The following is a 23,770-nucleotide window of genomic DNA, read 5'->3' as shown; positions in this document are numbered from 1 at the left end:
GTGGGTCGATTTAGAGAGGGCCCCCGGGACCCGGTTTGGGCGAGGGACCACTAGGGACCCTATGCTTTGTGGCTCCCTTCCCTCTTCACTGACTCAGGGTAGCTTATGACTCAGGGTCAGATCTGCTGATGTTTGGGTGGGTGTCCATGAGGGCCCCTCCCACTCAGTATTTGTGGCGTCCAGGAGCCTGCCCTGTTTCATGCCAGGGCCACCTCCGGCGATTTAACTCTATCCAAATAGTGTTCTGCTTGGGATGGTGGCTGGTTCTCTGCCTACACTCTGCGGTGACACCTCCACGACTCCATTGAGCTCAGAGAGAACACCTTGGGCTGAATCTTGCTCCTCTGTGAGGAGTAAGGGTGCCTAATAAACACATTTCTGCTTTATTAACTCTTGCTTTGGGCTTGTGGTTTCTGACCGGGTTCTCACTTCCCATGACTCCTTTCTTTATCCGGTTCTTAGGGCTGATGCTCTTTGGGTCTCCTGTGGTAAAGGGGCTGGCACCTCCTCTGGGGCAGGGCTTTCTAGTGTGTCTGCCATTGATTACCGTCAGAATGAGTATCTGGGCTCTTCACATCTGGGGTGCAGTCCTACACCTGGGAGTGTCCAATCTGGGTCTCATCTTCCACTGGTTATATTAAGAGACAAAATGAGGGAGGCAGACCCACCAGTGGGAAGTTCTAGGGTTAGGGGGGCATCAGTTCATCTTGGCCTCTTCCACGGGAAGCTAGCATACTTTTAAAGGTAAGCCAGGCTGCCTTTCTGCTCCAAGCTCTGAGATCGTGCTTCATGGCATGAGTAGGTTGGCTTGTAGTGGGCCTGAACTGTTTATAATGGGGGTTCACAAAGACAGGCAGTCAGAACACTCCTGGCTGGTTCAAGGGTCACAGCATCCATGTGCTTAAAATTTGGGGATCAGTAAAAGTCTTTTCCCAACAGCTCAGGTTCATCTCCATGACTGGTGGGTGTGTGGGGGAATGGGTATGGGGGTTCAACCAACAGGACAAGACCCGTCTTTCCCTCCATTTCTAGAACCAAAGTCTCAGAATGCTGTCACTTCAGGGTTATATGAGAACTTAAGGGTAGTTGTCCCAACCTCTTTTATAGTAAACAAAGTGACCCAGTCTGGTCACAGAGCCTCTAGGTGGCTGGACCAAAACTGGCCAGAATGATATCCCAGTGTTTGTCCTTGGCCTTCCCTGGGATAAGCCAGACCAGTGGCCGGGGCTCTGAGCTGCCTCTGTTCCTTATGGATGGGACAATGTTCTGACCTCTGGAGGTCAGGTCCAGGTTCTTCAAGGGGACTTGAGAGCCTGCCCATCCCCAGAGCTTGGGAATGTTTGTCCCTGACTAGCCAGAAGCTATTTTCTGACACCAGTTGTAAGGGGAAAAAACTAGTTTTTTTTTGTCGTTGTTGAGAGAAAAGGGTTATTGGAAGAAGACTCCAGACTTCTCACAAACTTCTATATTTAGATGGCATTGCTCCCTGAGGACTGAGACCTTTAAAATTTTTCTTTTAGTACAATTCAGTGCTTGGCTATGAGCCGTAGAATCCTCCCTTTTGACTCTTGTTCTTTCTGGTTACTTTAGGATCAGGCCCCGAACAATATAACAAGATGGTAGATGCCCTCTTCCCTGGACCACACCTCATCCGGATCTCTCATTGCTCTGCCTCCAGCTGAGCAGGGCCCAGCAGCTTTCCCATCTTTGTCCTTGGAGCTGGGAGGGACCAGAGGCCACCAGTTTGAAGCAGTGGACTGAGTGGGGACCTTGGGATAGGCCTGAAGCACGTGACATGCTCACAGGGCCTCCTGTCCCTTGCCCATCCCAGCCTCCTGGTACCCAAGACACCACAGCTATAGGGAGTTAACTATTGACTTCCATCTCCTGCCTTAACACATCCCCCAGGTCACAGAGTCTTGTGTCCCCATGTGGTTCTCCAGGTTATTGTCCCGCTGTGAACGTCAGGTGCATGACGGACCTTCTTGACCATGTTGGTGACCTGTGTTAGTGTGTCTCACAATGCACGTCAGATGAATCTTTGTGAGTCTCTGGAGATAAGCCACACAGAAGTTGTCCCTTGCCCTACTTAGGGCTTGCTGCACCTCCTAGACTGGAAGGTCACTAGCTAGGTTGGGCAAGCTGTTTCTCATGGCCTGAGGGTCCCAGGTCCCAACACCTTTGAACCTGGACTGAGTCTACTATACCTTCAGTGGGTCGTGTCCCCTCACCAGGGCAGGACCAGTCTGCCTGTTCTGTCCTCACTGCTACCCATCAGCATTGAAGATGGCAGTTACACCCGGGAAAGCTTTTGTCCTGCAGCCCTACTGCACAGAGAACCCCCATCAGAGTTGAAGAGCCACAGGGGTGCTAGGACTTTGCACCATTTCTATATCTCAGTTAATCCCTTGGCTGAATCACCCCCTACTCTGCTTTCCGGTTTCTGTGCCAGCTCCCAGGGCAGCTCCTGGGACAGGTGCAGATGTGCATGTCTCTGACTTACCCGGATCTCACAGGTTCTGGAGGTACCTGCTTGGGTTACCAGGACATACGTGGGTGGGGTCTGGCAGTACCCTTAGGAGACGGTGGGTGGGAGTCAGGGCTGCATTCTCAGGGTGAATTGAGCCTTTCCTGTGTCCGACTGGTGGGATGTGGGCTCCAGGACTGCAGATCGATTATGGAAAGTTTTCTTAAATTTCTACCTCAGCTTGGGCAGCAGATGTCCTTGGGACACCTGGACGTGCTCTGTTGCTTTCATCATTAGAGGAGTGTCCTTGGCCTTAGGATATGCACCCGAGGGATTCGATGGCCACCCAGGTCAGAGAGGGCCATTTTTAGGCCTGCAAGCTGCTGGCACCAGCCGCTGAGATGGCGTCATGGTACCAGACCCTGGAACTGAGATCTGCAGAGCATCGTTCTTTGTTCTACGCTTGGGTACCAGACAGAGCCTCTTCTGGGGACCCCCCCTAAGTGTGCTAACCTGGCCCTTAGCCCAGTCCTGCTTAGTGCCAAGGTAGATGAGTGGATTCCCCGGAGGGCGCCCCGTGCCTAGTTCTCATACTGTCCCCAGCAGCCTGTGCCTTTTATCACTGGGTGAAAGATTCCCATAGAGTAAGAGTATACCTCTGAATGTGACTCACTCCTCCTGCCTTGAGCTCTCTTCTGAATGACGATGCTCAATCCTTCCATAAGGAAGGGGTCTCCACGCACCTCACGCTGTTCTTGATCTAGAGCCTCAAGATCTGCCGCAGTAAGTAAGGGACAAGTTTGCTGTCTTAAGTGAGTCCTTTAGGACTCACAAAGCCCCAGATCCCTAGGTGTGTATCCTGTGGCGGGTGTGGCTGTGTTTAAAGACCAAGTCCTGCCTGCAGATGAAGCTGAGGAGTGATGGGCTCCTGGAGGATACAGGCCTGCCTGGATTTAGGAGTGTCTTGGTTACCCTGCGTCTCCTAGTTCCGGTTCCAGTGGAGAAGTACATTTTTTAGGAGGGTTGGGGGGTCTCCCAATTGACAGCTCTGTATCATGCACAAGCCTTGAATGGGAGACATCTAGTAGGTCCAGGCTTGATGCAAGCTCATCATCTGCAGGCCACTATCCCTTGATAGTTGTCACACTGACACTGTTAAATCCTGTAGTGGATGTAAAGGGAGGTTCTACCTTGTAACTACTCAGAATTAAATGACTGCCCTTTCTTTGTGAGGGGTTACTGCCTCTGTTCCTGTGTGTTTCTAAGTGATTGTGGAATGTCTGTCAGCTGGTCTGCCTGCCTCTCTCTCCCCATCCCCCATCTCTGCTACACAGGCGACAGCTGTTTGATTGCAACTAACTTCTCTCTGGTTAGAGACTTTAAGGGAGAAAACCAGGCCTCCAAAAAGAAGTTTGAATTCATAGCTGGATCCAGTGTTGCACGACTTTAATAAAGTACTTTGGAAGGTAGAGGCAGGCAGATCTTTGTGAGTTGCAGGCCAGCCAGGACTACATAGAAGAAAAACAAAACAAAACAAAACATTGAATTCTTAACCAGCCAAGCAGAGAGACAAACGGTTCACACAGGAGATGGAGGAGGGGTGCAGTGGGCAAGGGGACACCCTCAGATAACTACCCAGCTATGCCTGGCATGGTTGGAAGGTAGGGCACTGCCCATTTCATCTTCATTAATTGCTTTGTTCACAGAAAGGCATGCTGGGCCAGAGACATCACAGCTGCCCCAGGCTTAGGGGCCCTGTCATGGCCACACCCAGCTTGCTCTTTTGGCCCATTGTACTTGTGTGGCAGTGTTTCAGCTCCTCACGGAAGAAAGCAAGAAACAGAAAGGTTAGCTGGCTTGCCCGGCTGTCACCGCACAGACACCAACATTCTCACCAAGACCAGCGTCCCCTCTAGTGCTACAGAGGGCACGCCAAGGTTGTTTTCAGGGGGCTGCTAAGCAGACTTCCTGTCTACTGTCTCAGGGCTGGGTCCTCCAGGAAGCTGCAGCCCCGTTTACAGCAGCAGCATGAATTATTTAGCATCTGCACCAGCCAGAGAGCTCTGACCTCATCCTCCTTGGGCCCTGTGCGGCTCTGACCTCATCCTCATTGAGGAAAGATATCTGTTAATAGCCGGGAGTGGGGGTGGTGGGTCCCATGGGGTGTCAGTAATGGGGCAGGGGTCTCTTTGAGACCAGCACTCTCAAAGAGACTCAATTAGCCTTGTAACCAGGAAGTGACTTCGAAGTGGAGAGTTCTATACCACGTATAGAAATCAAAGGGTGATTACTAGCTGTGGCCCTGCACAGTCCCTTCCACCTGTCCCCAGTCTCCGCTCATCTGTAAAATACGAGTGACAACCTTTGGATACAGTAAGCACTCACACAAAAATCACATTCAAGCATAGCACTCAAGTGTGTTCTCCCTAGACTATTGGGTCTCTAGACTGGATCATTTGCTGTCTGTCCTTGGACATAACTTAACTCTGTTTGCCCCAGGCACTGGATTCCCAGGGTAGGTGCAATAGCTGGGTTGGGGCTTGAGGGTATATGTTGGGATATCTTTGCAGTTCTCTGATGTGTAGGGGGAATCGTCTTTGGTGGTTGGCCCACTTGCACAGGAAACCCAAGTAGCCAAGCTGGAGGGCTGGGACCAGACAACTGTCCCCCAAGCACCCATATGGGTCATTGAGAGTAGCGACTGTTGCAAAGGAGAGACTGGAGCTCTGAAGAAGTTATGGAGGCTTTGACTGGTCATTCCAGAGGGGCCACAGGGCATCCTCATGGCATGGCCTGACTCTGTCCTGCTCTGTCAGAGTTAGGAAGATACAGCAGTCTCTGCCCAAGGTCTGCAATAGAACTAGCCAGATAAAAGGTCACTGCAGGCTTGTGCCTTCCACAGAGGAGCTGAGGGGGTTAGGAGGCCCAGCCTAGCTAGCTGTCTGCCTGCAGGCTCTACCAAGCCAGGGAGAGGGGGAGATGCTTCCTGGTGTGTCCATAAAGAGGCAGAAGTTGAATCACCCTCCTAGGGCACTTTGGGGGTGCAGGTGGTAGGGACTTGGGAAGATTTCACACTGAATCCTAAGCCGTAGGTTCAGGCAGGACCCTGCCAGAACTCTAGGGTTCTGGGCTCAGGAGATCCTCTGTCTCCCACCACAAACACCCCCAAGCTCCTAGGCTCCTGGGGTGTGTGTTTTGGGCTGAAGGGAGGTAGGCCTGAACATCTGGTGCTTGGCTGTCATTCTCCTTGTAGGGCCCGCCTCTCTGGTCCCCAGCCAACCAAAGAGGCCTTCTACTCTCACCTAAGCTCCACCCAACACCCTGCAATCTAATCCCCGACCAGTTGGCACCAGCAGCCCCCCCTAGCTGTCTCTGTGCCTGCCCAGCCCTGGGTGAGGATGGGGAGAGGTGGTGAGTAAGAGTGTCGGGGTTGTTGGGGTTAGCCCACGTTGCCCCTACCCAGCTATAGGGATCTGATGCAGAAGTCTCTGTCCCATGTGCTCCACCAGCCCAGGATCACATCAGTCTCAGCCTAGCTCTAGGAAGCAGGTCCCTATCTGCAAAGAGGTCAGATGTCTGGACTAGCCAGCCTGGGGAGGGAGCCCCTCCTCTGTCTTAGTTGGGCTTCAGAGGACAGTCTCCTCAGCCTGGCACTACTGACATTTGGGAAGGAAGCTCCTTTGTTGGGAGCTGTGTGTGGTGGGTGCTAAGTGGGACCCTCTATTGGCTACATGCCAGAATCTCCACCAAGTCCCAGGATGTGACAACTAAAGATGCTTGGGGCTGTGGTAAATGTTGGTTAGGATTGACTGTCCAACCCCTGGGCTGAGGTCTGCTTCCCTAAGGAGTTACAGGGGGCCTTAGCCTGCCTTACAGGGACCCTGGGAATCGACATAGTCCTAGATTTTGCTTGCTTTCTGGGTGCTTCTCTGGGGAAGGGCAGCCTGGGGATCCCAATCTTTAGCTATAACACAGGCAACAAGTGATCACCAGCTCCCTACTTCCTGCCTGGTGAGCTGAGTTGTCTTGGGACAAGAATGCCAGCCACAAAAGTCTGTTTGCTGTACACTGGATCAGGGTATCTGGGCCACCAGAAAATCCCACAGTCAGAGACCAAGGTCAGGGGAGAGCCCGGGTAGCAGGTGTCCAGCTGCAGGTCACAGCAGGGGGCGGGCCACACTTGGCTGAGCATAGAGCCCCTCCGTCTTGTGCCTCTCAGAGGGATAAATGGACCCAACACACACACGCACACGCACACACGCATGCATGCACGCACGCACACATGCACACGTGTAGCCCAAGCAGATTCCCCCCTATCCCCTGCACTAGATCCCCTATAGAACAGGCTTGCAGAGCAGGGATGGGGGCAGGATGCTATTGGCCCAGAGCTCTACACATGCAAAGAACTCTCCAGAAGAAACCAATCCCAGACTCAAAGCAGATGGTTTTAGTAGCCCGCTGATACCGACACCCCCATATTCAGACGCTCTTTTTTGTATAAAAGGACTCTGAATAAGAAAGTTGGGGAAATCAAGTTCAGGTTCACGTGTGTGAGGGTGGGGTTGCCAGACAGAGGAGGGAGAGACTTACTGCCCTGTTGTTTCTCTACCCTGTCTTCTCTCTCCACCCCTTTCTTTATTTTCACTGAAAATAAACCATGAATTTGATTTCCTAGTTCAGTGCAGTGCGGGGGGGGGGGGGGGGGAGTGGGGGTGGGGGTGGGGTGGGCACAGAGGGGGAAGGCAAAGCCTTGTATAGGGGAGGAAGGGCACAAACCCCACCCACCCAGCTCTAAGTCACCAGTTTTAAAAAATTTTTAATTATTTTTAGTTATGTGTGTATGTACATGCGTGTGTGTATGAGTAAGGATACGTGCATGCATTGCCCTGAAGGCCAGAGGCTTTGGATTCCCTAGAACTGGAGTTACAGGTGATCGTAAACCACCTACTTTGGGTTGCTTGGGGCTGGGGAAATGGATGGCCCAGAGGTTAAAAGCACACGCTGCTCCTGCAGAGAACAAGGTGGGAATGAGTCTCAAAGATAAAAAAAGAGGAAGCTGACTGAAGGAGGGATGACTCAGCAGTTAAGCTTGCTCTCGGAAGAGTCTGGTTCTCAGCTCCCACATCAGGTAGTTCAAGACCAGCTATAATCCAGCTCCAAATCTGGCACTGGATCACCTAGTCTTTGCGGGTTCTAGTACATGCACGTGCCGACACGTGCGCGCGCACACACACACACACACACACACACACACACCTCTAAAAATGTCCAACGGCTGAGTAACAGGAAGCCATTACAAAGGGCTCATCCTTGGGAGATGACATGGGGTTCATTTGTGGGGTAAAAAAGGTCCAGACAACCTAAGGCTATACACCACCCCTTCTAGACACATCCTAAGTAGGAACACCCTGGATTTTTAAAAAAATATTTATTTAAGCCGGGCGGTGGTGGCACACGCCTTTAATCCCAGCACTTGGGAGGCAGAGGCAGGCGAATTTCTGAGTTCGAGGCCAGCCTGGTCTACAGAGTGAGTTCCAGGACACAGGGCTACACAGAGAAACCCTGTCTCAAAAAAAACAAAAAACAAAAAAACCAAAAAAAAATTATTTATTTTTGAGACAGGAACTTATGCCTCCCAGGCTGGCCTGGAACTCATTTATAGTAGCCACGGATGCAAGGATGACCTGGAAACTTCTGATACTTTCTTTGGCTTCCATCTCCCGAGTGCTGGGATTAGCAGTGTGTACTGATATTCCTGGTGTGTGTAGTGTCCAGGATGGAAGCCCTAGGCAAGCAGTCCTACAGCTAAGCTACACCCCCAGCCCATCCTGAGGAATTTTCAAGAGGTCCCTGTTTAGTGTCCTCTAGAATTCGTCAAAGAGACAGAGATCAAGTAGGGCAAAGGTGCAGGGCTGGGGTGTAGCACCTCTGGGTCACTTCCCTGCCACTCTTCTGTGTCAGATAGATGGAAGGCCGAAGTCCGTGACTCACCAGGTCAATGAGATCCGGGCTCTGCTTTTAGCAGTGTTTTTCACCTTTTAAGGGAATCTCCCCCCCCCCCCATCTTTGTTTACGTGTTTCCTACTATGCCACGGACTCCCAGAAAGGAGAAGTTGCTGTATTTTTATCTCTATGATCCTGATCCCATCTTTGGACCCAGAGCCTGGCATAACAGGGGAAGCCATGAAATATTTGTTAAACAAATAAACAAGGTCTGGGTATCAAGTGCCACCTGGTGGAGACACCCAGTTCGGTGGTGTCTCAGATTCAGGCTAGATCAGTGGACCTGCAGGGATGTGTCCTGGTAATGCTGTTTGGACCCATGTCCAAGTGTGGGGTCAGATGGTCAACAGAGTGAGGGGAAGGAGGAGGCTCTGCCCACTTTGAACAGGTAAGGTGAGGCATCCACTGTGATCCACTGCACATAACTTCTGTAAACATGGGAGGGGGAGTTATGCACTGAAGGTCATGGAGAGGGTTAAGGAGACAGCCCAGTTTTTGTTTTGTTTTGTTTTTGTTTTTTTGAGACAGGGACAGCCCAGTTTTTAAAGTGCTCACTAAGCAGGTGTAAGGGCCCAGGCTCCATTCCAACCCACATAAAAAAGTAGGCATGGTAGCCCATCCATGGTGTGTCACAAGCAAGCCTTTAATGTCAGCATTCGGAAGGCAAAAGCAGATGGACCTCTGTGAGTTCCAGGCCAATGGCCTACAGAGTGAGTTCCAGGACAGCCAAGGCTACACAGAGAAACTCTGTCTCAAACAAACAAACATACAGAGATAATCTCTTATGCACTGTGTAAGCGTTCACCTGTCAATAAAGAGCGGATTGGCCTATAGCTGAGGCAGGAATAGGAGGTGGAAGTTCCAGTAGGAAGAAAGGATTCTGGGATAGAAGCTCATGGGAGGATTCACCTCGGGAACCCTAAGGAGGACAGACACCTGGAACCTGAGCAGAGGGAACTGGCCATGTGCCTTACACAGGATGGGAGAAATGGGTTATTCAGTTATGAGCTAGTTAGAGAATGTGGAAAGCTTTGGCCTAGGTTATTTGTAAATACCCACTATCACACTCGCGTGCACACACACACACTCACACACACACCTCACACCAAAAAACATCTGGCATGGGAGGCAAAGACAGGAGGATCTCTGTGACTCCCTGGCAAGGCACCCTAATTTAAGTGGTGAGTCTCAGTTTCCACAGAGAGAGAGAGAGAGAGAGAGAGAGAGAGGTGGACAGCTCAGTGGTTGACCCTGGTCTCCGTCTGAATACATACACATATGCGCATGCACCTTCATACCCACGTGCATTCACATGTTCACATGCATATGACCATACATATCTGTACATACCACTTTATTTATTAAATAAATAAAAATTAATAAAGGCGCTGGGCAGTGGTGGCACATGCCTTTAATCCCAGCACTTGGGAGGCAGAGGCAGGTGGATTTCTGAGTTCGAGGCCAGCCTGGTCTACAGAGTGAGTTCCAGGACAGCCAAGGCTATACAGAGAAACCCTGTCTCGAAAAACAAAACAAAACAAAACAAAACAACCAAAATAAATAAATAAATAAATAAATAAATAAATAAATAAAGGCAATAGAGACAACAATAACCACAAACCCTTCTGAAGCACAAACCCTTCTGGACTATAGTTACTGATATAGACTGATAGCCTCTTTACTGTAGGAGGAAAAGCTAAGGCTCAGAGAGGTTAGAGACTCAGCCAAGGTCACACAGCTTACTCAAAACGAGGTGGGATTCAAAACCTAGGCTATGCTGGGTGTGGTGGTTCAGATATTTAATCCCAGTGTTCAGGAGGTAAGGACAGGTACATCTATGTGAGTGTGAAACCAGGCTGGTCTACAAAGTAAGTTTCAGACCAGGCAGGAATACATAGTGAGATCCTGCGTCGGCAAACAAAAACTGAAACCCTAGGCTATGCCTTCTATCCCTTTTCATTTATTTTTTTGGTTTATCTACCTACCGGCCCTGTGGGTAGTTCCAAGGTGTAGCTGGTACACTGGGTCTCACAAGCTCAGCCATTTTGTCATTGTGAAATCCTCCCTGTAGGGACCCCTGCCTTCTGTGGAGAGAATTTTGGTGATTTACTAGTGTGAGGGAGCCCTGCCTTAGAACTAACAACTGAGTTCAGGGAGTCCCACCTGAAACCTCCCCTCTTCTCCACAGCCCCGCCCAACACCAAGGCCCTGCCCACCCCGCCCCCACACCACAGGCCTCGCCCCCCAACCCCCCAGGTCTGAACAACCATTAGGTCAGAGGACTGTCCCAGCATAAGGTGTTTTTCCTGCTTTATCCTGCTTGCTTGCTTTCTCTCTCTCTCTCCCTCCCTCCCTTCTTTCCTTCCTTTCTTTTCCTTTCTTTCAATAGCAGAACAAACACTTGTTCAGAAAAAAGGAGAAAATAATTTCCAAGAGTGCAAAGGAATTCAAAGAAGAAATGCCCTTATTGTTCTTTCTGAGACAGGATCTTGTGTAGCCCAGGCTAGCTTCACACTTGCTATGTAGCAGAGGATAGTCTGGAACTCTTCATCTTCCTAGCTCCAACTCCCAAATGCTAGGATTCTAAATGTGCACCATATGCTTGGGGAAATGCTAGATGCTTATTTTTGTTGTTTTGTTTCTTGGAGCCCTTGTTGGCTTAGAACTTGTACTAGGTAGCGTCAGCTGGCCTTGAACTCATGACTCTCCTGTCTCAGCCTTCTGAGTGTGGCTGGAATTACCATCCTGTACCTGGTTGGGTACAGATATTTTAAAAATACTTACATATTTATTTTATGTATATGAATGCTTTGTTTTCACAGACACTGAAAGCGGGAATCAAATCCTCTTACAAATGGTTGTGAGCCACCGTGTGGGTGCTGGGAATTGAACTCGGGACCTCTGGAAGAGCAACCAATGCTCTTAACCACTGAGCCATTTCTCCAGCCCTGGGCACAGATATTTTTAAAAAAACTCCCCGCAGGATTCAGAAGTGCATCTGGATTTGGGTTTTTGCCAGTGTGGTTAGTGAGACTGGGAAGTGGAGTTCTGCTTTGCCCGACAGAGGCCTGCCCAGCTGGACCACTTCTCCATTCTGAAAGCAGGAAACCTTAGCAGCATTTAAAGTCGACTCCTTGGGCCCCTTGTCCTTCAGCCAAAAAACATATTCTCTCTCTCTCTCTCTCTCTCTCTCTCTCTCTCTCTCTCTCATTTTTTAGATTTATTTGTATTTTATGTACACTGGTGTTTTGCCTGCATGTACATATATCTGTGTGAGGGTGTTGGATCCCCTAGAAATAGAGTTACAGACAGTTGTGAGCTACCATGTTGGTGTTGGGAATTGAACCCAGGTACTCTGGAAGAGTAGCTTCTGCTCCTAACTGCTAAGCCATCTCTCCAGTCCCCAAAACACATTCTTAAGGAGTGAACGTTCCTGTAAGCTGGGAGCTTTAGGATGGTCAGCATTGGACCCAGAACCCAGTTCATAGGGAAAGACCACATCCAGTCTTGCCTGGCAGTGGGGAGGGGGTGCAGTGTGACCCATTCCTTCATTTGCCTTCTCAGGCCCCCGGGGAGATGAGCAGGTGTCTCTCTGTGCTGCACCTGCAGCCCAGCCCCTCCCTTCTTCCAAAGCAGTCTGGCAGGTAAGACAACCCAATGCTCTGCTTGCCCCAGAGGGCTGAGCCAGCATCAGGTAGGTCTCAGAAATACTGGGAGACCTGAGTAGCATTGGTTTCACTGGTTGGTAGGCTGGGGCCTGAGAGATCCCAAGTGTCTCTCAGAGAGATCTCAGTGTCCTCTGGTTACTTTCTGGCTGAGCTGTAAGACTCCTCTCATGTCTTCTTCCTTAACTGCCCCTCAGGAGGTCTCAGGTCCTCTTCCCAGTGTTTGATGCACCTGAGATTAGGCAGGAGGTGGGGGTGAGCCCCTGGATACACCTGCAGTTCCTATGCAGTTCTCAGAGGTGACCAGCAGATGGCGACAAGGACTGCTTGTGGCTCTCTGGCTCTCTGGCTCTCTGGGATCTCACCTAGGGTCCAAGAAAAAAGCCCCTTTCCTTCCCTTCCCTTCCCTCCCTCCTCCTCCTTCCCCCCTCTCCTTTTCTCTCTCCCCCCCCCTCCCCAAGACAGGGTCTCACACTATGCAGCTCTCAATATATAGATCAGGCTGTCCTCGAACTCACAATAGCTACCTGCCTTTGCCTCTCTGCCTCCGCATCTCTCTGCCTCTCTCTCTGCCTCCCTCTCTTTGCCTCTCTCTCTGCCTCCCTCTCTCTTTGCCGCTCTCTCTGCCTCTCTACCTCTCTGCCTCTGCCTCCCGCAGTGCTGCGTAGGATTAAAGACCTACTCCCACATCTGGCAGACACCTCTTTTCTTTTTGTCTTTCTTTCTTTCCTCCTTCCTTCCTTTCCTCCTCCTCTTCTTCCTCCTCCTCCTCTTTTTCTTCTGTTTGTTTATTTTTTGAGACAGGTTTTCTTTGGCTGTCCTGGAACTCACTCTACACCAAGCTGGCTTCAAACTCATAGAGATCCACTTGCCTTTGCTTCCAAGTGTTAGATTAAAGGCATGCACCACCACCCTGCAGAACCCTCTGTTTCAGGTTTGGCCATCTGGTCTACCCCAGCCTCATTATGTTCAGGTCCAGTTCCTGTTTACTCTCCTCCTCTTTCCTTTTCCTTTAGGTCCACACCTGGGATGGCGTTGAACCATGTGATCCTCTGCATAAATAGCAGCCATCTTCACAGCAGCTGTGACTATTGTAAGAGACTCCCAAGAGTCTCTTACAATACAAGAGGAGGCTATTAGCCAGCTGTGCTGGAGAATACTTTCAATCCCAGCACTTGGGAAACAGAGGCAGGTGGATGAGTTTAGGGCCAACCTGATCTACAGGGTGAGTTCCAGGCTAGCCACGGCTGTATACTGAGACACTGTCTTAAAATAAATAAAATAAATGAATAAAATAAGATTATAAAAAATTGAACTATTAATGGCTGATGTTTCCTTGTGTGTGTGTCTCTGTGTGTGTGTGTGTGTGTGTGTGTGTGTGTGTGTGTGTGTGTAGGTGTAGGGTCATTGTCTTCATTTACAGCCATTTAGATTGAATTCTTTCCTAATTGCATATGGCCTGTGGTCTTTGGAGGAAATAGAGTGTGCAGACCCTGAAGTCTAACTGAAGCAGGCAGTGGGTAGGGGCTCCTATGCATACTTTCCTATGCAGCCATAGGAAAGTCCTCTGTGCTGAGAAGATCCTTTCCAGTGATGTGACTGCTTTAGGGTCACAGAAGCTCCTGGACCTCTCAGCATCTCCAAGTTAGGCTTTGGTGGCCTCATGCTTCGGTTGGTTGGTTGGTGATCTATAAGGAGTTTGCTCTGCCAAGGAAGAGTCCTGGAAACAGACAGTGATGGGCCAGATGGAGGCAGACAGGCAGTAAGAGTTGGTGTGGGAAGGACTTGGTCTCAGAGAAGTCCAGCCAGGCCAGCCCCAGTCAGTAAGTACTTCCCTGGGGTCCACTGAGAAGCAGCCCCTCGAGGCTGGCTCCTCTGCCTCCTGTCTGGAGAATAAGGAGTTTGTTTCCTTCCTTGAGGGTTTTAATGGCTTTGGTACCTGGCTTATCCAGTCTTATGGGAAGTTCAGAGATCCTTGTGCTCACAGATAAGCCCTAGGGGAATGAAGAATGTTAAACACACAGGGTTGACTTTTCAAAGGGAGGCATGTGTAATCTGTTTTCCACCCAGAAGGCTGGAGCAGATATGGTTAATAGCCCTGTTTACTTTTGAAGAAAGAAGACCATACCAGATCTTTTCCAGACCATTATCAAGAGCTTGTCAATCTATAGAGCCCGTGTTTACTGAAGGCATCACACATAGTCAATCTATAGAACTTATATTTATGGAAAATGTCACACGGACTTTTCAGAGAGTTCACTGTAGCCACATCTTGCTTTATAGTACACACAGGACTGAATTAATTATCACCAGGAAAATGGTCACCATATTGTGCCGTACTTAGTTTAAATATGCCCAAAATAAACTACACAGGATTAGACTTCTGAAGCTTGAACCAACACTGGCTACTGAGTCATGCTGCACCTGACTATCTTCTCACGTCCTGTGGATCATTACTCTGTTGGCCATGGTGGTGGCACACACACACACACACACACACACACACACACACACACACACACACATCTCTGTGTTTCTTCCCACTCTGCAGGCAGAGAAGTAGCTTTTTGGAGCACTCACTACTGGTCAGAGTGGGAAGGTCCTCAAATGGACAGCAACCTCAGAAATGAGGAGAACAGGACTCAGCCAGGTCAGGGAGGGCTGGGGAGGATGTCTCTTATCTGATTTAGTTTTTAAACATTTAGCCACAGGGTTGGAGATGTAGCTCAGTTGGGAGAGTGCTAACCCATCATGCACAAAGCTCTAGGATAGAACCCTAGCACCTCATAAATTTGGGCATGGCAGTGCACACTTAACCCCAGCACTCAGAGGGCGGAGGCAGGAGGATCGGAAGTTCAAGGTTATCTATCCTTCCTGACTCCAATCAGATCAGGGACAAGGGCTGACAAGTGAGAGTTTGACTTTATCTGGTGTTGTCCCTCAGGTGAGAAAGGAGGAAATAGCAGTGGTTGCCCTGTTGCTGAGGCCCTGGGGTGTGACAATCATTTCCTGTAAGGCTTTCTATTTTCCTTCCTGGGCCTCAACTACCCAGTCTCTCCACTGTGCTCCTCGGACATCAGCTTAGGTGCTCCCTGCTGCTGTCTGTCCACCGTGCTCCTCGGACATCAGTTTAGGTGCTCCCCCCTGCTTTCTTCCGGCCAGTTTCTCTGTCATGCCCTGTTTGGCCCATTTTCCAGGGAGTCTTGACAGGAGAATTGAGGTTAATATGATAGATATGGAATCTTGCAAATCAGTCATCTGTCCCTCTGAGTTTGAGTAGAGATGAACGTAGGCGTATGGCTGGCTTCAAACTTGTAATCCTCCTGTCTCAGCCTCCTGAGCATTAGGATCACAGACATCTGCTATCATACCCTTTCCCCGTTTTCTTTTTTCTGCTCCCCAAAGACTCATGAAGTAGGTAGAGTATTTTGCTTATGAGAAATCTGAGTGAGGTCTCCCCTTTACACACACACACACACACACACACACACACACACACACACACACCTCCCAGCTCCACCCTTCCCTTCCCTTCAAAGATGCCCCATTGTCACAGTTGGGGGATCGCCCTGGGGCAGGTGGCCCTCTCTGCCCTTTTACCTTCTACCCATTCTGTGGAGTGAGTCCTGACAACTATCTGTGACTCAGAAGCGATGTGAGGTCAGTGCTGGGAGCGGCCATTCTTTCAGATACTGCTATCTTTGTGCATCTTAGGTTATGTGTATGTGTGTGTGCATGTAAGGGGGGTTGATCAGTGGCTGGAGGCAGCCGCCACTGTACTTCCAGGTGCACAGACCACCTAACTCTATCTATGAGGCACAAAGTGACATTAGTAAAGTGGACAGTCTCAGGGACTTAGCTGGTGACTTCTTACATGGACATCCTGTACCCTCATGCTATGAGCCAAACCGATCCCTCCCTAAGTTGCTTTTGTCACAAAGAAGAGACAAGTAACCAAACAACGTTACCCATCTGCTGGTCTATAGTTTTTCTCTTCCCTGTCATTTCAGTACCCAGGACTAGGAGGGACACATCATGGCCATGATGACCAGCCGGCGTACTGTGGCTGGAGGCCAAGGGACATGCTGGACATGAGTTCAAGTTGCCCGGACCCCTTAAGGATCTGGCACCCAAGGTTAATTCCCCAGAGATGGGCAAGGGTGGTAGGACAAGGAAATGCCCAGAGGTCTAAAAGGGGCAGGCCAGGGCAGATGGTTGTGGAGTAGTCGTGGCCACTGAAGAGAAGCCAAAAATTAAAATTCCCAGTCTTCAGGCTGTCCCCAATGGAGCCTCTTCTTTACCAGCTTGTCATGTGAAGTCTGTATCTTTGCCTCTGTATTGCATGTCCCAAGCTGTATACATTGGTATCTCAGCGGAAGCACTTGGGCATCGGGGTATACAAGGAAGTCTGCTCCTTCTGCTTTTCTTAGATACTCACATGGCCACAGAGCTTTTCTTCCTATCATGGGAATTACAACCACACAGACCTGCTTCCTGTTTCTCAATGCTTGCTTGGGGCCCAGCCTCTGACTTTCACTGGAAGAGTCAGAGGCTCAATCCTTGGATATATGCAAGGAAAGGCTCATTTACTCCAGAGAGAGATGGGTGGGAGTGCGCCCCATCCTAGATAGAGAGAACACCAACAATCTCCCCCCCCCCCAAAAAAAAAAAAATTCTGTCAAGTCCAGCATGGTGAACCAGTGAATATATTATGGTTACTTACAGAGGTATGGATGACTCAAAGATGTGAGAGCATGGGGAAGTTCTCCTGGGTGACTCATGGGCAACTATACCACTAATAAGGAGTCCCACCCAGAGCACAGATAACACAAGAAAAGAAGCCCTGGACAGTTGGCAAAACTTAAAACAGACACACCAGGAAAAGACCCAGAGTAGTATTCCCTCTTATATAACCAAGGAGGAAGGATAAGGTAAAGGCTCATGAGCCTGCCCATCCCTCTGTGAAGGAATGCTAGTTAAGAGTCTTGGGCAGGTATGTTACAGTCACGCTAATTCAAGATGGCAGCCACACTCAGCCTTGAGAAACAGGAACTCTGGAATACTTTCATCCATCTTTTCTGGGGGGCTTCTAATGTACAGGAGTCAGTGGTCCCAGTCTGTCACCTCAGTGCCCTTCCCCAATGGCATCCACCTTTCACCCATCTGAGAAGAGGCTCTGAGCCAGATGAGAGGACTGACTCCCTAAGGAAAGGCTGTGGTCCTGAGTTTCTCTTCCAACATCTGTTCCAGTGATGGGAGCTTGTGAAGGATTGTTGGTTCCTCATCCTCAGTACCTCAATGTCTGTGGTGATTTTCCATCGTTCTGTGTCTGCCTTTGTGCCTGGGCTCTTTGGCAGGGATGGCCGGGCGGTGGTGGTGCACGCCTTTAATCCCAGCACTTGGGAGGCAGAGGCAGGAGGATTTCTGAGTTCGAGGCTAGCCTGGTCTACAGAGTGAGTTCCAGGACAGCCAGGGCTACACAGAGAAACCCTGTCTCGATAAACAAAACAAAAGAAGAAGAAGAAGAAGAAGAAGAAGAAGAAGAAGAAGAAGAAGAAGAAGAAGAAGAAGAAGAAGAAGAAGAAGAAGAAGAAGAAGAAGTGGTGCTGGGGATGGGCTCGGTTCAACTCCTCTTTGCAGTGGTTGGTTTCAAGGAAAGTAGCTTTCTGAGGATGATTGACAGTGCTTGCTCCTCTCCACTGCATTTAATGTTCCTATTGCCTGTTTACTAAAACCAGAGATGCTTCTGCTTGGGAAGAGTCTAGGGCAGTAAGTGATAATCATGTTCACATGATCTCACAATCAATACACAACTCATGTCCACAGATGAGCTGCTGTAGCTGACATAGCCATAGGTTCTCTCTGTGTGTGAAGGTGTACATACCTGTGTTCGTGTGTGTGAAGGCCAGAGGAGTGTTGCAGTAAATCTCTTGCCCATAGGAAGTCCATAGAAGAAAAGACACAAGTCAATAAATATCAAATTAATGCTGCATGCCTAGATTGGGCAGATTTACCATTAAACTACACTATTCCCCGGCTAAGAGAGCTCTTAACAACTTGCGGTTTCCTAGGTCAGGGTCTCCTTCATCTTCTCTCTCTCCACCAACTGCCAACCTTCTCTGCTTCCCCCAACTCCCCCCCCCCCCTCCTCTTATCTCCTTTCCCTGCCTCTGGCTCCTCCCACTCCTCTTCCACTGCCCAATCACTGGCTGTAGCCTTTATTTAACAAATTTGATTGGACAGAAGGTTTACAAGATTCACTCCTCCTTCGCAGCCCCTCCCAGGAGTGGAATTACCATGACAACAAGAGGCTAGGGCTATCCACCACATTTCCCCCTTTTTGTCCAATAAAAAAAATTTTTTTTCTTTTCACATATTAATTGAACACTAACTATATTACCATGTTGTGATAGTTAAAGAACAAGATAAATCTAACACCCAGTCCATCATTTTTGGTAACTAATAGAACCTTTGCCATCTCTCTCAATTAAAAAACTTAGTTCTGAACCTGGCTTATGTCCTGTCTTCAGAATGAATAGCATCTGAAAACCATCCTCTCAAAGTAAATAGCCTGGGTTGGCTGTGAGATTATTAATCTTCAACCCCATCAGAAATCCAGAATGACTCAGTTAAATAAAGATATGGGAAGCACAAAGCGTGGCTTCTGAAACTCAACCAATTTAAATAGAACACTGAACATCTAGACAGTTCCTTATTTCAAAACGTTGGAGCATCTGGTCTTCAGCCTTCTGGCCCAGGAATCACCTGACAGACCTAGTAATGCAGAATTACTAAGGGCTGATTACTCTGTCTTGGCAGATATAATCAGTCGACTATTCTGCAAGTGTGTTTCTTTTTTGCACACTATTTTGTCTGTAGATGAAAAGAGGCAATTCTTGCCTAGTGGCTGTCATACCACAACTGGTGTAACTCCAAAGATGCTCAATTTCTTCTTAGAATCCAAGACTGGGAAGCTGTCAGGATCAGATAGGTCTCCAATAAAATAAATGTTTATATAAGAATGTTTGTAACATCAATTCTATGGATTTCTGACGTTTTTGAAAATCAACTATGTAAGGCAATCTGAACAGTTGTCTGTTAATTCCTTTCCACTATATATATATATATATATATATATATATATATATATATATATATTGATTAAAAAGGACTGGGTCTAAGCCTTGTATTTCTAAATAAGATATATAGGCACAATGCCTATATGAGAGTAATATATTAATCCCACTTTTGTATTAATAAGAAACTTACGCCAGTGAAAACCCTAAATTTGTATAAAATAAATTCCACATCAATGTAAGAGATTATAATTTCAACCTTGTAACTATCATAAAGATTTCTTACCAATGTAAGATATACCTATTTTTTTTTTAAAAAAAAAAAAAAAACTGGGTCTAAGCTTTGTATTTCTAAATGAGTTATACAGGCACAATGCCTATATAAGAGTAAAATATTAATCCCACTTAATTCCTGAGATTTAGCTCTCTAATTCCCTTCCTGTCTGAAGCTACATTTGTAAAGTTTTCCTTAAATTACAACACATGTATAATTTACAAAGTAACCAGAACCATCCATCCCAACATAAGGAACTGGGGCGATGATCTCCTTTTGTCTGCTTCCAACTGAATTGGGGCAAAGAATTCCCATCTGGGGGCCCAAAGGGAAACAGGAAAATTGGCTTAGTCAAAGGAGAGCTAGCTGGCATCATTTGCCTTGAAGTCACTGTGTACTGAGAAAGTTCATAGCAAAGCTGACACCATAACTGTTACAGTCAGAAAGGCTGGACAGGCAAGCTAGCTGTTCTGGAAAAGTTCTGGAAGCAAGTTCTTAAAAGAAGCGGCTTCGATGCAGTTGCAGTAGAATCAAGCACGAAGCTGGAATAGGAGGTCCTAGAGACTCAAAATCCCCGAGTATAAATCATGCTAGGGCTGAGTTTCTCTTCTTTCATCCTGTAACATATAAAACTTAAAAGCAACAGGTAGTTTTATAAAAACATTCACATGGAACATGTAGGGTGCACAGCTTTGTCAATGAAGATCAATAAAGAAAGGCCACTGCCCTCTTCAGGTTAGTTTGATTACTTAATCAAACTATATATAACTTATATACATGCCCTCATAAAGGATGGCATGTATTAAGTCATGAGAAATTATTACCCGATTAAATGTTCTTGGCTTTGTATTGACATTTTAGTCCCAGTCAGTTAAGTCCATATAAGAGACATAACACCATATATACATCACCCATTTGATTGGTTGAGTTAGTCTCCCTTTTCTTCTGTGTCGACTAGTGCTTCAGGGGGTCTCCCTTTGTCATTTCTGATCTTTATCATTTTGGAAGGAACCTACAGCTTTTCTTTTCCTGTGGAAACATAAACATAACCTCTCCCCCAGCGTAACACATTTCCCACTTTCTTTTCTGACTTCAAAATATCCTTAATATAAACAGATTGATTTAGTTCAGTAGTTTTATCCACCATCCAATGTTTCTCAGCGACTGTGGTGTTTTGTTCATTAATATTCAAAAAATTTAAGTTTAATAAAGCAATATGTAATCCATCTTTGGGGGTTCTTATTGATTCCTTTTGCCTATTAAGCATCTCCTTTAAAGTTCGATTAGATCTCTCCATTTTTAGGCACTCTTCCTTCTTCTGCTCAAGAGCAATTTCTAAGGTCTTGAGCCGTGAGTCCTTTTTTAGTCCTGAGGAAACCAGGGAAGAAGCATGCTCTTTGATATCCAAGAGAGAAGTCTCCTTCTCTGAGAGGTCTCCTTGCAATAGGCTGACTTTTTCTTTCAAGTCTTTAAGATCTTTTTTGTAGGTTTCAATCTCCTCTTGCTTCTCTCGCTCATCTCTGTCCCGCTGCTCTTTTAAACATTCAATTGTCTGCTCTTTGTCTGCAAGAGCCTCCTTCAGCATTGTCAGAGCTGTGTCCTTGTTAGTCGTGTCCACCTGCAGAGACTTGACTTGCTCTTTCAAGCTGCTCATCTGCTTCTCTTTATCTCTTAGTTGATCCTGAAGATTTTCTATCTTTTTCTGGAGAATATTGACCATCCGATCCTTCGTGTCCAGAATGCCCTTGAGGTCGTGTATCTCTCCAGTTTGTGTGCCCTTCTCCGCAGTCATAACTGGTCTCAGAACATCTGTTTTTGAAGCAGTGACATTTAATTGTCCCGAGGAAGAGAATTCTCCCTTTCTGGCATTGGGGCCTTCGAGAGGCCCCCCTGGAAGTTTTTTGGCAGGGTATTTCCCCATTTGTCTGTTGTTGCTCTACATCCCCTAATCAGATGTCGGCCTTTGCCACATCTTTGACATATTCCAGAAGGTCTAGGCCCCCATTTTGTGTTATCTTTATTTGTCCTGTAATCATTTCTAAAATGACCCCATTTACCACAATTAAAACATTTGAAATCTTGGGTCATCTCTAGGTTTCTTGTTGCAGCTTTTCCTGTTACCATCATATCAGCTGAGTGAGATCCAACATCAGCTATGTATCTAATCCATTCATCTATTGATGCTGACCTTGCCCTCAGTGGTCTGATTACTCTCTTGCATTCAGCAGTTGCATTTTCAAAGGCTAAAGACTCAATTATTGCCTTTCTTGCTACTGAATCGGATATACTCCTTTCGACAGCTGAGGTTAGCCTTTGTAAAAAGTCAGGGAAGGTTTCTTTTGGTCCTTGTATGACTTGAGTAAATGGTTCAAGTCTCTTCCCGGATTCTGCAACTTTGTCCCAGGCATTTAAGGCTGACAATCTACACAATGCCAGAGTTTCTTCATCATATACAGCCTGCACCTCTAGTTCAGCAAAACGACCTTCACCAAGCAGTTGGTCTATGGAAATCTCTCTTCCTCTGGCTCTATTTTGTTGTGCTATCTCCTTCGCCTCATCTCTCCACCATGCAACCCATTGTAAATTTGCGGCAGGTTCTAATATAGCTCTTGCCATATCTTTCCAGTCTTGGGGGATTATTCTATTTTTAATAGCCCAAGAAGTCAGAATTTGTTTAACAAATGGTGAGTGCATACCAAAATTAGTGACACTCTCCTTAAATTTTCTCAGATCTAACACATCCACAGGTTGCCATTCAAATTCCTTATAACCCTGTGGGTAAACAACGTTTGGAGGTCTTTGTTGTACAGTAACCGGATAGACCAAGATGTGTTTTCTAATAACTCTTGGTTGACTTTCTCTATTTACTTCTGTCTTAACCTCAGTATTTTCCTTAGCTGAAAATTTAAATTCCTCCCTTAAGGTTTGTATACATGCTTCATATGTTTCTTTATATTGTAATTGTTTCCATTCCTCATTATTTTCTGTTTCTCCATCTGATCTGTGAGCTGTTGTATGCTCTGTTTGATCATCTTTTCTAGCTCCTGTCTTCCAGTTTTATTTTCATCTTTCTGTCTCTTATTCTGATTTATAATTTCTTGTGTCTTCAATTCATTATTTTCTATCTGTTTCTCCATTTGATCTATTAACTGTTCTATCTTCTGTTCAATTATCTTTTTAATCTCCTGTCTCCCACTTTCATTTTCATCTTTTTGTTCCTGTAACTTCTGTTCTAAGCCCTGCTTCCATTCCTCATTATTTTCTATCTGTTTCTCCATCTGATCTGTGAGCTGTTGTATGCTCTGTTCGATCATCTTTTCTAGCTCCTGTAACTTCTGTTCTAAGCCCTGCTTCCATTCCTCATTATTTTCTATCTGTTTACAAATCTCATCTCTATCCTGTACCAAAAGTTCTATTGTTTCTTGTAATCTCTTTTCCAAGGCAAAGAATTTTTTTATCTAGAGCTTTGTCTTTTGAGAAGACACAGTATATCAAAAAAATAAATATTACAATACTGATAAATAATAAAGTGTACCCTAAGTTGATTTCTGTCAAACCATTTGAAATATCATCATATAAAGCCCAAAAGATATCCATTGTTTTTGTCATCTTTAAGTATCAAAATATGTTTCTTTTTTTATATTAAAAAATTATCTGGTCTAGAGCCCTCAATTCACTGTTTCTACCTGAAAACTACCTCGCAGGCAGTTGTTTTCTAGGATCAGCAGTCCCTCGTTACAATTCGTTACTATAACCTTTCTATTTATCTGTTTGGCTCTCTTGACTCAGAGCAGCCTGCAATTTACTCCTCGCAACTTTAAAACCTTTTACATCTATTTATTTGTGTCTATTCACTTTTTTTTTTAAATTTAATTTTTTAATTTTTTAATTTAAATGACCTACTGGTCTGGCTACAATAACTTTTGTTTCACTGTTGAATTTTCGGAAGACCCTTCTTTCAGTTTTCACAGGGCAGTGAGCAAGCCCAGCTGTAAGCTGAGTGCTGCTCCTGACCTTGGCCGTTGGGAAAGTTTTTGTACTTTGTAACTTTTTGTTCTTTGTAGGTCCTCAGACCTATTCAGCTTTCAATACACTTTTATCTCAAGTTAGTTGAGTTCTAAATAATACGTTGGACGCCAATTTGTTGCAGTAAATCTCTTGCCCATAGGGAGTTCATAGAATAAAGACACAAGTCAATAAATATCAAATGAATGCTGCATGCCTAGATTGGGCAGATTTACCATTAAACTACACTATTCCCCCGGCTATGAGAGCTCTTATCAAC

General features: G+C 46.9%; 1 protein-coding gene across 7 annotated transcripts in view; it reads left to right on the top strand.

The window, feature by feature from the left end:
- The window catches only part of Gprc5c (G protein-coupled receptor class C group 5 member C), a 28,435-nt gene extending 14,985 nt beyond the window's left edge, over positions 1-13,450 (top strand). For 6 of the 7 annotated variants that reach the window (XM_034507673.2, XM_076935510.1, XM_076935511.1 and 3 more), the window contains one exon: positions 13,152-13,450. In XM_034507673.2, coding sequence (XP_034363564.1) covers positions 13,152-13,199 — 48 coding nt within the window. In that variant the 3' untranslated portion in view covers positions 13,200-13,450. Of the gene's footprint in view, positions 1-1,590; positions 3,716-13,151 lie in introns of those variants that run through there. The other variant, XM_034507675.2, reaches the window with a different exon arrangement.
- The last annotated feature ends 10,320 nt before the right edge of the window (positions 13,451-23,770 follow it).

Source organism: Arvicanthis niloticus, chromosome 6, assembly GCF_011762505.2.
Source record: "Arvicanthis niloticus isolate mArvNil1 chromosome 6, mArvNil1.pat.X, whole genome shotgun sequence".
NCBI classification, from domain to species: Eukaryota; Metazoa; Chordata; class Mammalia; order Rodentia; family Muridae; genus Arvicanthis; species Arvicanthis niloticus.
Note: the sequence above shows the minus strand (reverse complement) of the source record. Positions and strands in the feature narration are given on the sequence as shown.